General features: G+C 32.7%; 1 protein-coding gene across 3 annotated transcripts in view; it reads right to left on the bottom strand.

Annotated features, from left to right (window-relative positions):
• LOC148606887 (uncharacterized) overlaps positions 1-18,747 on the bottom strand; it is a 94,955-nt gene that overhangs the window by 4,169 nt on the left and 72,039 nt on the right. For all 3 annotated transcript variants that reach the window (XM_088547083.1, XM_088547084.1, XM_088547085.1), the window contains 11 exons: positions 10,420-12,726; positions 8,758-8,898; positions 7,328-7,605; positions 6,847-7,096; positions 6,436-6,598; positions 4,609-5,935; positions 4,091-4,322; positions 3,687-3,763; positions 3,263-3,371; positions 2,423-2,530; positions 1,578-1,789 (listed from right to left, as the gene is read on the bottom strand). In XM_088547083.1, the coding sequence (XP_088403209.1) occupies positions 1,578-1,789; positions 2,423-2,530; positions 3,263-3,371; positions 3,687-3,763; positions 4,091-4,322; positions 4,609-5,935; positions 6,436-6,598; positions 6,847-7,096; positions 7,328-7,605; positions 8,758-8,898; positions 10,420-12,726 (5,204 nt within the window). The remainder of the gene's footprint in view (positions 1-1,577; positions 1,790-2,422; positions 2,531-3,262; positions 3,372-3,686; positions 3,764-4,090; positions 4,323-4,608; positions 5,936-6,435; positions 6,599-6,846; positions 7,097-7,327; positions 7,606-8,757; positions 8,899-10,419; positions 12,727-18,747) is intronic.

Raw genomic sequence — 18,747 nt, 5'->3', positions numbered from 1 at the left:
TGAGAATAAAGCACTTCCACAGAAAAAATAGATGACACTTTCTTAATAGATAAAAAGTTACCTGTCTTTTTTTGTTTTGTTAAATTCAATAGTTCTTGTAAGTCTTGTCACATGACCCTGTGATTTCATTAGAATAGGTCTGCAACTCCCATTGAAAAGCATAAGAAGTAATTGTTTAAAGAGTAAAATCTTTTATATGTAAGAGTAATCAAGGGAACCAAGATTCTAGTGAAAATCAAAAGAATGTAATCCAGGGACAAAGACCAGACATGGAAAACAGACATACACAACAAAGAACATAAAGTAACTAAAATAATACATACAAAGTAACAAAAGTAAATGAGCAACTTGGAATCCACTAAAAACTGGGAGCATGGACCAGGTTCACTGGTAGACTAAGTGTCCTCTGATTTTCTAGAAACACCCGCCAAGTTGCTCATAAAAAAGTCAAGTGCGGGGTAGACGAAAGAGGAAATTTACATTTTAAAACTATTTCTACAGTGTAATAAGTTTGATAATACAAAATACTATACACCCCATTAATGGACCTGGAAGTAGCCAATAAATACAAATTAGTCTTCAGTTTTTAATGCTTTCAATAATAATAAAATGCCTCACAGAGCATAGCTTGATGCGCCTGCAGATGTTGAATCCTGAAGAGATGGGGAAAATATGGACACAAACAGCTCTGAAATTTTGTTGTGATTTAATATTTGACACAGGATAAGATATTTACCAGAATGGAAGTAGTCAAATTACTTGCAATAACACTTATAAAAGATAACAAAGACAGACAAACAGCTGGGTGGACAATTTGATTTCTATAAATCCCAAAATTTTGTTTCTAGAGGGTATGATAAATGAAGATCAAGAACCTTTAACAAAGTAAATAAAAATTCACATTGACAAGGTCACAACATATTAAGGTGAAAACAGGAAATTACCCCATTTTTGCATGGATATATAAAGCCCCACAACTCAAAAATGTTTCTTCTTAAAATTTATTAAAATCAAAAGGTTTCACAAAAATTAACTGAAGCCTTTTCAAGTTATTCTATGAATATGAAAAATCCTCCACTTCCTTTCATGAATTACTCCCATAACTTAAAAAGGAAAATCAGAAATGTGTAACAATTAAAAGGGAATCTTACAAAAAAAGAAATAAACTATTTCCCAAAGTTTCAAGAACTCCTCAGTTATAGCCCAAAAACTGTGGAATTCCCCCTCCCCTTTCTGTGAATAAAGTCCCATAACTCAAAATCGTAAAATGGAAAATAAAAAAAAGAATCAGAAATTGATAAAAATTAAAAGGAAGCTGACATCAATAGAAAGAAACACCCGTTTCACAAAAATTGGTGGCAGCTTTGGAGTTATTGAGGGAAGTGTGAACAACAGATGGGCACAAGTATAATAGGTCCTGTCATAAAATGACAGGCATATAAAAATTCCATAAATAAACTGAAAACAAGGCTTATAAGCCCTATTATATTAACCCATTCTGATTCAAAAATATCAAATAGACTTATGATTTAATACACCAAGCAACCCTAATTATATTATACAGTGTTTTCACCAACCTGGTTCATTAACTGCATTTTATTCATCATTCTCATCTTCTCCATTTCAGCTGGATTGAATAATGACTTCTTCTTGTGACAGCGAGGAGATATTGGTGGCGTACTACCTTTTGAGAAGTTGGATGTTGATGTAGACCCACTGTGGGAGGAGGATAAACTCTCCAAGCTACTAGAACTGTCAAGTGTTAGTGATCTAGGGCCTTCCTGGGTATCTGTATGAAAGTACATAGACACTTTATACTAAAAACACTTTAAGCCATCACAAAAAAAAAAGATAAGCTAAAAATTGTTCATGAACATGAAAAATTGGTTTTAATTAAAGCTATGTTGGCCTTTACAAACAAGTCAGCAAAAACTTGTCTTAGTGTCACACAAAACTAAACTCAATCTGAATCAATTTTGTTCTCCTTTGAATCAACAACTTAAGGTTTGATTGTATCATAAGACTACTCTTTAAGATATCAAGAAAAACATTATTTAATAAAAATAAGAATTTACAACTCCGTATCCAACTACACACAAAATATCTTTAAGATTCAACTGATGTACTGGAGTGATAGACTGATGTACTGGAGTGATAGACTGGACCTAAAAATTTTGCTTTGAATGCAATGATACTTCAATTGCAATACTTACAAAAAAAATTAAAAGTTCACTAAAATAAAGGCACCAGTATTTAAAAAATAGCTTAAGATAATATCATAACCTAAAATTACATTCATACAGGATAATATATAACTCATCAATATGAAAAAAAATATTTAGCAGTTAAAATTCAATTAAAGACTCAACTAAAATTGTTTTAAATTCTCATTGAAATAAGATAAATTCTCTGTCAAACTTACCGAAAATTGCCACTAATGACTGCAAAGCAAATTGTAGTTGTCGTCTAACTGCTTGTTTCCCTAATCTCAGTGTAACATCATCTTTTCCTACTTCAACAAGATCCAAACCTATATAACAGTGAAATTAATCTACTTTAATACATTCTTCCCTAATTAATTACACTCTCAAAGTGATCTCATGCACAGCCAGAGCAAAATATTTTTCTATTATCTAAAAGCAATTTCATTGTTCTAGACCCAATTGTGATGATCAGTTCTATTAATAAAAAAGCTCTTTTTTAAGTCTTATTCCCTGTAAGAATCAGGCAGTGGGCAAATTATAGTGAAAAAAACACAGTCATTCCATTAAATCTTATTCAAAATGCTACCTGAAATGGACAAATGGAATTCATTTCTTTTATAAGTGTCAGAAATTTGAGGTATAAATTATATGAAATGCATTGCATTTCATCATAAACAAAGGGAGATAACTCACTTTCCCCCATTATTCTATTGTTATTTTGAACTTGCTTTTCTGTATTCTCTGACACTTCTGTTCTTCTGAAAAGAACTATTAATTCATCTTCAACACGCCATAAACTATATCTGCACATTGTCAAACGACTGTGTCTATTTCTGAGCATGATCATTGCTTTTCACTTTTGCCTGATTTCCAAAGATTTCAGCATTTAATACTGCACCAGACAATATTTCAACTAACATGGATCATTATGATATTTGACTGACTGTTTATTGGATGGTGTAGAATACCTGTATATCCTCAGACCCCGGATAACCTCATCTTTTAATTTTCATTGTTAATTTTGAATGTTTGGCGAACATCCTTGATTTTTCTCTTACCTAATGAAGCAAAGAACTCATGACAACCTGGAACTCGCCACAGTTTTACATTCAGCTGTACATCTACACTTGCTTCTCTTGCTGCCATCTTACTCAAAATATCCCTCATCTGAAATATATGAGACAAAATTATCTCTCGTTTGCTAACCAACCCATAGTTTAAAAAATTACATATATGTAATGTTACCTAAGATACTGTTTTTCTTTGTGTTATCGATTCAATGTGTATTGATATCCATCCCCTTTTTAGATAGCTCAGGATGATAATATTATGTTATAAGTGATCATGAAACTACCATATCTATCCAAATTTACAAATATTGTGTTAAACAAACATTCCATGTACAATGTATTCTGCATGCCAACTGTCAAAGGAATCAGAAAAGTGACAGCTTCTTATTACTATCAAACAAACAATACTGACCACACGGATGTTAGCTTCTCCTGCCTCATAATTCTGTAGAAACTTTGACAAAGCAGAAAGACAACTTGGAGGAAGGCCTGAAATAATTATCAGCATTGGAATAATAATCACAGTTTTTGAATATCAATGTTTAAGAATTAATTTTTTACACCATATCAATACCTTAACTCATTGAAATTACATATATTTAAACGACTTTGCAAGAAGGCCAAAACAGATGCTCCTTGTATAAATAAACCTGTTTTAATGTATTTTCGGAAACTACAATTTTTAGATCTAGTTTTTACTTTGATGTCTACTGAAGATTAATGCAGGTTTTACTCTAATAATTATAAGATAGATACAGAATAATGGCATAATATAACTTTTTTCGATTCCTTGTTATATGACATGTAGTTCCATACCAAGTAAAGCCTGAAGACTAGAACTAGCCTGGGCTAGTCTATCTCCTGGATCACTCTGTGGGAAGAATACAGCAGGTGGTAGATCATTTTGTCTTGCCTCAAATCTGAATCCAACAGCCTTCAGTAGGTCTCTCCAGCCAGCTATACCTCCTACTTTGTTCTCTATTGAGGTGAATGTTGTGTACATGGAATTCTTAATCCCCTGGTGGATTCTCATCAATGACTTCTCAATCTGAAAGTAAGGGTAAGTATATAACACAGTCAATACCTGATAAATAAAAACCTGACTACCATAACTAAGATCTTATTTTGTTGTTCTATAGAACAAAAGTTACCATGAACACAATATATGAACTCTCTTCTAAAACAAAGAAAGGTATAAAAGGTTACTGCAGTCAAATACATCCATTCAGGGTGGTGGTAAAATTTTACAGGAATAACCTCTATTGCAATTATATATCATATAGAATTTTATAACACTAATACTTATTGTTCTAAAAATGAAAAATATAGCTTACCAGATGTAGTAAGACTCTCATGGCCTCTCTACACTGTCCAGGTGACTGAAGAATCTCACAAATAGCATGACCCATCAGAGCTATTTTACTACTCAGCTTAATGTCATGTCCTACCAAGATCCAGCCTCCCCAGTTAGCTGGGTGAGAATATTGCTTTGTTGATTGGACGGATTTCATTGCATGTGAGAGTGCATGGGTAATGGTCATTCCCTCTTGTAATGAGGTGTAGAGTGACCTCATCAACATTTTTGATGCATCGTCAGGAACAGGCCATAGTGAGTAAAGAACACATTTGGCACCTGCTGAAAGCAGAGCTCTTGTTAATCCTACAACACCATCAGAATTTATACGTCCTGCTCGGTCATCTGTGTAACCTGAGCTCAGGACCACAAGTTTGGCATGAAGTTTCAAGTTCAGGATATCAGCAGCAGTGAGGAGATATTCAGACATGGCCGGACCATCAAAGCCAGTTATATCACTAGAACTATCATCAGAGTCAATGGAGGGGAATCTGTGCTGGGTTGGAATGTTTTCACTGGGTGAAAGAACAATAGAGGACAATTTCCATGAAATATGAGTACAAAAATGAATCACTTCAACTTGTTCAATTTGGTGCAATACTGAGGATTTAGTAGCTTCGTGACCTATTAATGGCCGACTCGTCAAAAGTTCACCAACCACACGTGCTTCATATTCTGCTTCTGGAATATCTTTAAATATCCAGTGTTGACTAGCTCCTGGGGACAATTTGGGATTGCCAACAACAACAGCACCAGATGAGTCAATGATTGGTCGACCATGCTTTTCATGTCTATGAGCATTTTGTAAATTTGTAACAGAAGACATTATACTAATGTTAAACCTTTCAAACAGACACTCTGACTTCTGATTTTTTCGCAAGATTGAGAAAGGTATTAAGTAAAGTTCCCCTTGCAGCACAAGAACTAGGTCAATGGTCCCTGCACCATAATCCTCACTTGCCATTTCTAAGGCCTCTTCCATTGGCTCAATCAAAATCTGATATAACACACTTAAAGGTGCCTTTGCACCTGAATTACTTCCAGGTTTATTGTAAATGCGTAGACTGTTTTTCCGTATACTGTGAAAACTAGAATTCACTCCATTAAGTGTTGAAAGACTGAACAAACTGCTTAGGCTGTAGTTACTACTATTAAGTTTGTGGTTACGGTTGACCATTCGAAGGAATCCAGTTTTATCATTCTCAGCATTGAGTTTATCACCTAGTTCCTCCAAGTGTTGCTGCCAGACATCATCACATTCACTGTCACCATCATTGTATGTCCTGTTTAGAGTGCCAGTAGATGCCCTAAAAAGGAAATAATAATTTGTAACATTTCCACAAAAAACAAATGTAATCATTATTGATATATTTACTTTAGTTTTACAGTTGTAATACTTCAACTTGATATACTTTTCAATGAAGCACTAATTTTATAGAGGCTCTACCAAGCTCACTTGTTACTGTTTGAAGCACTTATTTTTTATTGTTTATTTGTCTTTGTATAGGATTCAGTTGATTCCAATTGATAAAAAAATCTTTGTTTAATTGTGGATTGTGTCTGTAATGCAAAGAAAATTAACGTTAGATATTACTGCAAGGGATCATCACAATACTTCTGTTACTTTGTATGTATTATTTTGGTTATTTTATGTTCTTTGTTTTGTTTGTCTGTTTTCCATGTCTGGTCTTTGTCCCTGGATTACATACTTTTATTTCCGCTAGATACTTGTTTTAACATAAATTATACAGTGTTCATTCAGATTACTTTATACATGATCACTAACCAGTATAAATCTAAGACTTACTTTATATTATGACTTTCTACTCCCATGGATTCCCTGACATGGCCAATGTACTGATCTATCAAGGAACTGGAACCAAAACTGACACTTTTCATACTCAGTGTATCACTGGCCTCATAGTCAGCCTCTAATTCTGTCATATTCACTTCATGAAACTTCACAATACCTAAAAATGCAGGAAATAAGGATTTTTCTCTCACTTAAATGCTAAAAGTAATTGAATATACTGAATCATTATTTGAGCATAAAATAAACTACATTTTCAGTGACATGCACTATGCTTTACTTAGCAATAAAACAGATTTGATTCAAATGCTGAACTTCTTGAACTTTCTTCATGTAAAAATAATACCCTTCTAAATGTTGAGAGTAAATACAATATTTTGTATTTAGAATCCTACTCTTGGTACGTACCATTCCTTGGTGTGACTAGCCAACAGTATAGGTATCCAGCAGCTATGGAGTAGTACAAAACTAAAGCTTGCTGCTTCGCTACAATGTTAGTGATCTGTGCTGGTGTAATAGGAGGTGGGTCAATATTTCCTCGGTACAGACCTTCTGATCCTGCCTGTCTCTCAAGGAGGTAGTCAATAAATGCACGTGTACAAGCTCTTTCTGCAATAGCCAGAGCCTCATCATGACGCCCAAGGGATACAGACACTCGCTGAAATAGAAGTTACCAAGTAAATTTATCAACCCTTTAGCATTGCTTTTAAAAACTTGAACTTTGGGAAAGACTTAACCCTTTTATAATAAATAATTTAGTCTAGTTAGTTCCACACTTTGTGTGTGTCGTCTTTTAAGTAAGTTTGTACTATTAGATTTAACTTGGTATTGCAATAGTATTTTGAAATGCAATATATAATGAGTTTAGGAATGAATGCTATTAACAAACCTGTAATGCTTGATAACATGCTGTCTGAAGGTCAAACAATGACATCTTATATTCACTGTTGAGTTGAGCATCACGTCGTATTCCCTCAAATAAGTCTGCTGCTCTGTGTAGCTGTAACTGGCATTCCTCAAGGTCACCTTTGCCCCACAAAGATAATCCAAGTCGATGGCGGATTTTAGCCTCATCTTCATGTCTGCCAAGTTGTTCGGCTATTGTTAGACCTTGTTTTAAATACTCAACAGCTTGGGTGTGATTATTGAGAGCATGATGAACTCGTCCTACAAATATAACAACTATATAAATGCTTCAGCACACCAATACTTCATTAGCTCAAGAATCTACCAAAAAGGGAAACTAAATATATAACTAGAGACTCTAAAATGCCTGAATCGCTCACCTAGCTCTATAAGCAACATTAAATTTTTGTAAAAGTAGCCATGTTTTTTCTTGGATAAAATTCCTAATGCTCATCCCTAGGGAACAATCATATCAATTGTACTGTAGTTTCTAGGGAAAAAAATTTTTTTTTTTTTTAAGTACAACATGTATCATTAAAAATAGCGAAAAATAAATTGAAAAAAGGCAAAAACTCCAACATGGCTTCTAAGATTAACATGAAATTTACCACAGATAGATCTTATCATGCTGAACATTTTTACCAATGTCAGAATTTGGCAAAACCTTACAATTTTGGAGATATATGCAAAAAAACTTCGGTCTCACCCCTGTCTTATTTTTAGGAAAGGAATAAAAAAAATCCCAACATTAGTTTGATGCAAAACACCCTATGGAACATTCATACAAAGTTTGGTTGTAATTGGTCGTGTAATTTCAGAGGAATAGAATTTTTAAAAATTGTTAAAGACGATGACGGACGCCAAATGATGGTATTAGCTCACATGACCCTTCGGGCCAGTTGAGCTAAAAATGCAGAAAAATTTCATTTACTTAGTTTTTAATATGATAGAATCAACAATCAATGTTTCATCCATAAACTCAATATAGTTGAAGCTGTTCTGTAGCTCACTCTATCACAATTCAGAATTTTCCTGACCATATTGACTAATCCATAATGTGCCACTTTAATTTCAAACCATATCAATTTCTGCAAAAAACTGATATAGTAAAAGCCAATTTCACACAGGATCAAAAGAAAACAAAGATCAAGGATAGATATGATCTTAAATCAAGTGAAATGAACTGCACACTTCAAATGGCAACAACCTAACAGAAGAGATCATAAAACAATTTCATTATAAATGATTTTACATTGTACCACATTTTTAATATAAGCTCAACTATTAATGGAATTTTATACTGTATACATTTTTTTCAGTTGTGTAAGAAACAAAATATGTAACCCTATGTTTAAGTGAGGAAAATTCCCTTTGAGAACTTACATCATAAATTCAATTATATAAAATACTTACCGAGGCTACTGAAGGCTAGAGTTTTGGCAACCTTATCATTCATTTGAGCAGCAATACTTAAATGTTGTTCCTGATACTGTATTGCTTCATTATAATTACCCAAAGACTCATGTGACAGACCCAAATTCCCAAAGGCTCGACCTACAAAATAAAGTTGAAATTTCTACTGCTATTTTAGATAATTCCGTCATTTTATGTCCAAAAAATATCATATAAATAAGCAGGCATTATAGTCTGTGTTCATTGGTGCAACATAAGTCATTTCAGCTAAGTAACACATTGGAGTCATTGTTCATGTTTTACTGAAGAATCTGTAGTTTGAAGTTTTATCAATATCCATGTTCTTTACTTTGTCATTCATTTTGTAACAAATTCTTCACACTATCGTGAACAATAAATCAGATTTTGAATATTATTTTTTTTAAATGTTTTTGTTTAAAGATTTCAAAAAAAAAATTGGTTCTTCAAACAAATTCCTAGAGGACTTGATTATTATTTCATCAATAGATTGTCCTCTGTATTGTAATTGGCCTAAAATTTATTTCCAAGTCATGGTATGTCACTGCATGTTATGACAGGGGTTCAAATTGGCTAAAATACAGTCCCCTTGCATGGTTACCCTATAAAAAGACCAAGAGCAATCATGTCGAATTGAATTGCATATGGTTTTGACCTAAAAATAGAAATGAAAGTAGAGTGAAATAAGCACCTTGACTCATGTTTTCACTAAATTAATAACTTTTATTTACAGTGAAAGTACTATTGTTCGTAGGATACAAATTATCAAGTTTTCATCGTTAGGCCAAACCACGAAATTTGGTTCCAAACGAATAAAAGATTCCTGATGATGCGTATACTGTAAACTTCAAAACAACGAATTCAAGAACCCATGAACTTGTGTTTCTTTCCTGATCCACAAATATTGGTATCCACGAATTAAAGTGTCTTCACAGTAAGTGTCTATTATAATTTATTATCCCTAAAAAATGTTAAGTTCATCTTGCCGATGGCTTGGCAAATATTACATTTTCTCATGTTGCTAAAGACAATGTTGTGTAGAAAGAACCTGTGATAATCCAGGTATTGTCAGTATCAAAATAAGAAGGAACTATTATTCTGTGTAGACACTGTTATATATGAGAGATAGAAAAATATGTGTTAACAAGATCAAAGGAAAAAAGTACAGATTATGGATAAACAGAAATATTTTCAATCAGACATCAACCTGTAAATCCAATCTAAATGGTGACCCTTTGCTTATTATGGGACTCCTGATCAGATGATATTCTGTATAAAATGAAGTTTTGTTTCTCCTTTTCACACAAATACATTTGTAAATAAAAATATAAGTTTTTCAACCAATTTTAACATTTTATCTTATATTTGTTTTTGCACTTACATATAAAATAAATAAAAATGATCCAATCTGATATTCTTTAGTTAAAAGAAATTGAAAGGGACTGACTATATCATTGAGCAATCTAATAAATTGGAAATTGGAAAAATCCACCACCTGTTTTTTTTGGGGGGTTTTTTTTTGTGTGTTTTTGTTTTTTGTTTTTAGAAAAATGCAAGAAGGATACAGATTCTTGATCAATCAGTCAATTATTGGTCCATCAAAAAGTTCTGCAGATCTATTTAGCGACTGTATGATGTACTTACATTGACAAGCAGCATTTTCTGTTGTTTCAGCTATCTGCAAGTCCATTTGATGGTATTCCAATGCCTTCTCATATTCTCCCATGTTTTGGTACACTCCACCTAGCCCACATGCAGCTTCACCTTCACACATACAATCACCAATTTCTTTAGCTATTGATAGTTGATGTTGTAGACACGATATTGCCTGTTCAAAATTGCCTAAAAGACTGTGTAGGCAGCCTAATTCTCCATATGCAGATGCTTTTGCTGATGAACTGTTAAGCTCATGAGCAACAACTAGCCTCTTTTCAAAGCATACCAAAGCTTGCTGCAAATTGCCTACAGATCGATGAGCATTGCCCAAGCCTCTGTAAGCTTTATCTTGATCTGAAAGGCTATTAGCTTGCTGCGCAGTTGCCAAGTATTGTTCATGGCATCGTATGGACTCTTCATAATCACCAAGAGCTTCATAACAATCACCAAGGTTCCCTAGAGCTCGCCCCTTATCATAAATAGAATTAGCACTACAGACCTGCTCAAGCATGGCTAGCTGTTGTTCAAACATTCCAATAGCATCTTCAAATGATCCCATATTCATCCTGGTAATACCAAGATTGCCACAAGCTTGTGCTTCAAGGGCACTGTCTTGTAATTCTTGACTTTTTTCTAACTGTTCTTCATAACATTTAAGAGCATTCATATAATTAGCTAATGACATATGAACATTGCCAAGATTGCCATGTGCCCGGCACTCCCCTCTTTTGTCATCCATGTCTTGACGTATGCTTAACTCTTGAGTATGATACCCAAGGGCTTTGTCAAATTGCCCAAGTGTCCGATGAGCAGCACCAAGGGCTCCATAAGCAGTTGCCAGCAGGTCTTTACTGTTGACCTGTTTTGCCAACTGTAATTGCTGGTTGTATAGTTTTATTGCTTCATTAGTATCACCCGTTTTTAATGTTATGTCTCCAATATTGCCTAAAGCTCTGAAGATGCCTTTTGTATTTTTCATAGTTTTCATCATAGATAAGCACTTTTTCTGACACTCAAGGGCATCCACAAAATTATGGAGAGCTTTGTGTGCGAGTCCTAGATTACAATATGCCCGAGCAATGCCTAGCTGATCTGACAAATCTCTGGCAATTGATAAATCTTGTTCGTAATACCTAACAGCTTCTAAATGATTTCCAAGACCGAAGTGTACATAACCTAAATTAAAACATGCCTTGGCTTCACCTTCCGAGTCATGTAGCTCCTGTGACAGTATTAAATAATCCTCATAATATTTGACAGCTGATAAATAATCTCCTCGTGAACTATAGTAATTCCCAAGATTGCACAGAGCTCTTGCTTCACTTGATGTATCTTTCAACTCCTTTGATATATTAAGATGAGACATGTAGTGAAGGATTGCTTTATCATACATTCCTATTGCTTGGTAAGCCACAGCTAAATTTCCATGAGTAGCACCTTCTGAGTGGCGATCATTGACTTCAGAAGCAATAGCAACTTCTTGTTTATGATATTTAACTGCCTGATCATACTGTTTCAAAGCAATGTAAGCATTTCCAATATTGCCCATTGCTCTCCCTTGACTAGCTCGGTCACCAAGCGTTTTAGCAATTTTCAGGTGAACTTCATGTAATTTGAATGCCGACTTGTATTCCCCTAATTGGTGATAAATAATTCCTAGATTAGAACATGCTCTTCCTTCAGCAACTTTGTCCTTTGTTTCTAATGCATTGTCAAGTTGTTTTTCATGATAACTTTTTGCCGTTTCATAATCCTGCATGCACCTTGCTGCATGTCCAAGACCAGCATATGCTCTAGCTTCTAACACCTTGTCACTTTTTTGTTCACCTATTTTCAACACTTGTTTATGGAATTTTATTGCTTTTTCATAATCTCGTTTGTAATGATAAGCACTACCTAAGTTACTATATGCCCTGGCTTCTTCTGTGCTGTTGTTCAACTTTTTGGCAATTTCTAAATGCTTGTTGTGGCATTCAACAGCACTAGAAAACTCAGCCATTGCCAAGTACACAGCACCAGCATTGCCAATCTCTCTAGCCTCTGCTAGTTTATCACCACATTGTTTATTAAGAAATAAGCACTGCTTGTGACTTTGTAATGCATTTGGGTAATCCCCTATAGCTGTGTATACATGGCCAAGACTTCCAAGAGCACTTGCTGCAGACTGTCGATGTTTGAGCTTCATTGCTAATGCAAGTTGATAGCGATGATTTGACAAGGCCTCTTTGTAATGACCTTTGGAGAAATAAGCGGATCCAAGATTCCCATAAGCTCTGCATTCTCCCTCAATGTCACCTAAAAAAATGTTTTGTTTTTTTTTTTAATCTTCCATAGAAACAATATAATATTACAACCTAATTCCTGACTTTTTTTATTCATTGTACATCATACCAAGCCCACCCTATTCATGTTTCTGTTGGCGTCATAGGACACTGAAGCAATACTTTATGTTATTCAGGATTTTCACATGGGATACATGCTCATATTTCCTGAGATGTAGGCAAAGAGTATGTAGTAGGATGACTGGGAATATGAGATCATATCTCCTGTGAAGATCCTGAATGACAAATATATTCTACTTCTTATCTGTTTTGCAACTGTTTTTTATACAAATCTGTTCACATCATCAATGTCAAATACCCATGTCATTTGTGACGTTACACATCGAGATATTTTTCTTGAATTTAATATGATGAAGGTGAAGCCTTTTAACGCTCCGGAAGAAACATTAATAAAAACAAATTTTTTGTCAGCTCTTATTTGATATGTTATACCTTTAAGTAGGGTAAATTTTGTAATGATATATATTTGCCCTAAAGCATTATACTAATTGTCATGGTCTGATATGTCTATTGGCCGAAATGTCCGGCATTCATAAAGAATTATTGGTTTTCGTGGTCCAAAATGTCTTAGGGTCGAATTGTCCGGCACTGGTTAACATTATGGTTCTTAAAATTTGCGAAATGTCTTAAAAGATTTCTTTTATTGTATTTAGTTTCGCTGCATTCTGTTTCATTTAGTATAGTTTAATTATGTTTTTATTACGATTTGATTCATTTTATCAAATTGTTTCAATTCTTTCTTTTATCCATTATTTTTGTTTCGTTTTGGTTCATTTTCATTTTGCAATTTTTATGACTCGAGAATTATGGGTAATATTGATGAGGTAATTTTCATAAACATCCAGGAGCCATTCTGCTGACTATAAGGCCAACCCTATCTTGGAAAAACTATGATTCGATTTGTATTTAATTATCGAAACTAGCAAATATTTTCCGAAACTGGTTTGGCGCTCATTCACACATACTCAAGTATACGCAAATGAAGCTGCCATTATGCTGTTTTTCAGCTCCTGAAAATGCAGGTACAAACCGGATATTGACGCTTTTTCTTGCCATAAGTACACAGAACCAAGTTGATAATACAACCATATTCTGATTCAAAAAGATGTTAACTTTCCAGGAAATTTGTATGACTGGATAATTATTTTAACTCCACTTTCATTAAAGCAATAAGTTTCCTGGTCCCCTTCTATATCCCTGGGTCAACCTTATTTTCACAAGCCTTGGAAAAATTATGTTAACCAGTCTAAGAGAACTTATACTGCTAGACCAGTATTTTCAATGAGTTTACTATGAAAACAGATTTTAAAAAGTAAATCTAAAATGAAAAATAAATGTAATAACAGTAGCATTATTTTCTCATGTTTTTATCACTTTTTGACTTATTAGGGTCACAATATCTACAAAACTAACTTATCTGTACATTCTTTATTGACCCATCTGTAAATGCATTCCAATTACAGTGGGTATCTCACTTGTAAATCCATTCCAATTACAGTGGGTATCTGACCTGTTTTAATTTTTCATCACACACTAATTGTTGTATTTTGACACAAGCCATTAATGCTCTTGTCCTGATTTAACTTGCTATATTTATAGAATAAATTGTGTCTGTTATTTTATGAAGATCAAGGAGTCTAAATGTTCTGTACATAATAATATATATCTACCATCAAGCTATTTAGAGTCTTATTCTACCAAATTACAGTTACAGTATGTGTTTGGATACTTAAATAGGTCTCTTCTAAATCTTATACAGGACTGATACATTCTATACAGTACAAATCTTAAGACTCTTCATTATTCAATCTGATGATTGCATTCATACAGTCACTTATGTATTTTTGGTGGCATTTTTTTTTCTGAATTAGGATATGTTGTAACCATCATCAGATTTTGATACATGTGTATGGATATAGCCAAAGTAAAAAACAAATGTAAACTGGTCGATGATCCCAGTTTTTAGAGTCTGATTTGATTTGTTACTTTGTATGTATTATTTTGGTTATTTTAGGTTCTTTGTTGTATGTGTCTGTTTTCCATGTTTAGTCTCTGTCCCTGGATTACATTCTTTTGATTTCAAATAGAAATCTTTATTCCCTTGATTACTCTTTCCATTTAGCTTAACATGACCAATTAAATTAAAGCAAGCAAGTAACAAAACAGATATAACCAGTTGTCAAAAAGGAAATTAAATGACACAACAGAAATTCTTTTTACCTAACTTAGAATACAGAAAAAATTACAGCTAATTAAGTGTAATTTTCCTATTCAAATGATTAAAAGCTAAGTTCTAGGTGTTAAAATGTTCTTGGTAGTGGCAATTCCATCTGATAATATTCAATGCATGTGTTCAGCTTTGTGTTTATAGGTAAATAAATCAAAGGAATGAACCTAATAACATTAAAACTACAACAATGTCATCGTCTTATCTATGTCAAGTCCTTTTACAAGTTAAATTTCTGTGGAAATTAGACAAACCATTGGTTTCATGTCTAGTTCCAATTAAAATAAACATTCCACTTCATTTCTGTGTAGATGAACATTGATATATTCAAAGAACATACTAGACTGCATGACAGCGCAGAAATATTATGCAGGATAATTTTATCATTGAATCAGGACACAGGGTCCTAACGTCTTGGCTTTAAAGCAGTAGAAAATGATGAAGCTTCAGTTCTTTTGGAATGAATCTTAATTTATCATTGCACTGATGGGAAATACCCTTGTAAAAAACAGAATAACAAACATTATCAATAAACACAAGCAGAAAGAAAAAAAAACAAATTATTGTGGGAATGCTCACTTGATAAATCATATCACTCAAATAATGACATTTATACCTCAAGGGACATACAATATATGAATGGAAGATGGAAATAAAATCTCAATAGAAATAAAATCTCAATAAAGTGTCAATTACTATGTTTGTTTGATGTTTTACATGGACATGATGTTACACAGCAGTATATTACAATTGTTGTACTGTATAACATGAGTAAAGAATTCTTGTGTTAACTTGTATGTTTTTATCTATATTAGCTTAAATCTGTTCACAGCTAAGAATTGTTTTCATTTGGTTTTAGTCTCATGTCAATAAGTAACAAAAGATACAGTCGCACAATTAACAGAAACTAATTTTAGTCATGTTCACACAACAATTAAAGTAAAAATCTATGGAATCAAAATATTTGATTGCACATCACCATATTTAAAAGCTAAACTAGCAGGTATTTAACCTTCATTTCCTTCAAATAACAAATTTTGAACAACCTACCAATTACAGTACTATGAAACTCTTGGGCCTTGAGCAACATACACAATTTTATAGTATTTTTATAAGAAAGTTTGATAAACTGAACATGATCTGGAAGGAGTTAATCATTTGTCAGCAAACATTTAAAGTAACATTAACAGCAGACCTCTGACCACACAATAAAATACACATAAAAGTGTTAACTCCTCACAGGAAGGTCATGTAGGTTAAAAGGTTAACATTAAATTTAAAATTAACTGAAAAATACATAAATTTTATTACTCCAAAATATACATCTTTCAATGATGTTTCCATGATAAAGCAGCTCTAAGAAATGATTGGGTATACTTTTTTTATATTTCCTAAAGCTTAGGATTACTTTCAAACAAACTGATTGTTAAGCAATTCATCAAAATATATCTGAATGTCTTTGTTTGTAACTGCCCTCAGAATAAATATATCAATGTCCAGAGAAATATACTTAATGGGATTTTTATATTTCAACTAAAAATTTATCACCATTTTAACACTACTTATGTCACTTTTCCTTTTAACTAAAATTCCTTTACACATTAGATTTTAGTACTCATTAGAAGTTTGGTATATAAAAATTGAGAAGAAATGTCCAATGAACCACAAGGATGTTACCAAGGTTCATTTAAACTCAATTTAAAGCTCAGGTCCGTATTAGATCTTCTCAATTCTAGGTATTTATTGACTTCAAAATCAACCTTAACTTAGAGGCACCCTTTATCTAAAGGCCACAGTCTAGTTTTCAGTGAAAAATTTACTTCTTTTTTAATCCAAAATTCAAAAGGTCCTACCCTTAATTCCTTTGCTAACAATTGCTAAGATTTCATTACCATTTCTTGTTATGATAACTATTTCAAGTTTGTTTTTACAAACATAAATGTAAACTGTGCCCAAAGTCATAGAATCTTCATTAAATGACATTTTAATAAAAACTACTTCCAAAGTTCCTAATGCAAGTCTTAAATTCATTTTGCCTCAGGAATGCATTATCTTATATCATTAAAATAAATAATTCAAGATGACCACCAAAGCAGTAATCTGTGATTAAATCATTGAAAATGCTACTCCGTTATAAATTCTTTATTCAAGCTGTTAAAACATTGATTTTGACAGTAATCTTTAAAGTGAACCTACATTTTGAAACAGTAATGTCCCAAAAGTTATCTTGGAGAGATGAAACAAGTTTGGATATATTTTTCCAAAGCCATTTTATGGAAGTTTTTTTTTTGTGGTACATATTTTAAGTGATTAATTAACCATGCACAACCACTTTTTATAGCAGGAAATTTTCATGGAAATAATTCATCTAAATAAGTTGTTATAATAGAAAAGTTAGTCAAGATGTAACTTCGTTTGTGCATTGACCTTATCCCAGTCTTCATTTTAAAAAAAGTTGATCTACAGGCCTATTCCATGTTTTGGAATGTTTTTATATAGATATTATTGGCCTGTAAGTGGAATTTTTACAGGTTAATAAGCAGCTGTAGTAGACTCTGGTTTATCATGAAGACTGTGCAGGCAAGGCACATGTTTAGGTAAAATAAAGACATATTTATCAGTAAGGTATTTGTGAAAAAAATATGTATTGAATTTAATAAGAATGTTTATAATTTTTTTTTCAAACAGAGCTTTTAAATTACTTACAACAGCTGTGTGCATATTAAATATCAGACATGTGATTGATTTAGAAAATGAATGTATAATGGGTTTTAGTATCATTTACTTCATCTTCATATTACCAAATCCCATGACCACAACATTTTTTAACAAAAGTGAAAGTTGGACAGTGTATTGTCCTTATTAACAGTAAGTTGGGAAGAGAAATGGTAAAAGACTAAATTTTAAAAAAACATTATACACCTATCTCACATGGTTTGTATGATGTTATAATTTACTATATCAGTAAATTCATAATCAAAGATGCGTTCAATTTAAACATTCCAAAGTAGTGACAAGATATCCATTATCATGGTAATCTTTAGAAGCTATAGAAAAAAAACAAGCTGCACTTTTTATAACAGAATGACATGATAACTTTGATATACAAGATGTGAAAAATAATTAAAAAAATAAAAGATTAAACATGTACTCAAATTTATCACTAATATAAGAAAAATAAATAATTGATGAACTTCATAACCCACACATTTTATTGTGTCTCACTTGATATGGAGTCTTGTAGAAGAATTTCATCATTCATAATTGATTATGTGAAATATGAAATGTTCTGATACCTGCCAATTCAGAAGTTTCATCTAATTTTTTTAATTTGTTTCATCAAGACAAAATAAAGGAATAGCAATAGTAAAAAGTTGATATGCCTCAAAATTATTATTTTATTACATGAATATATAAAAATCAACTTAATGATTCCTGACTTGGACTTACTGTAGTAAAAGTCTGAATGAATTAGGAGAGAGTACTAGGTATATTTACATCATGAATGCTCTAAAACAAAAATAAAAGTTGTATGTGTGGTATACTGAAAAACTATGAAAGTACTACTGTTCGTGGGGTACCAATTTTCATGGATTTTGTGGGCAAAGTAATCCACCAAATTTGATGAAAAGGATTATATACTTTAAATTGTATGACAAGATCATCAAAACCATGAATCCAATAATCCATAAACTTGTACTTTTCCCCTAAACCACGAAATTTGATACCCATGAGTATAAATATTTT

Source organism: Perna viridis, chromosome 9 (genome assembly GCF_037379345.1).
Source record: "Perna viridis isolate PV_CMFRI_1.1 ecotype Kerala chromosome 9, ASM3737934v1, whole genome shotgun sequence".
In the NCBI taxonomy this organism is placed as follows: domain Eukaryota; kingdom Metazoa; phylum Mollusca; class Bivalvia; order Mytilida; family Mytilidae; genus Perna; species Perna viridis.
The sequence above is the reverse complement of the archived record's forward strand: the minus strand, read 5'-3'. Positions and strand labels throughout refer to the sequence as shown.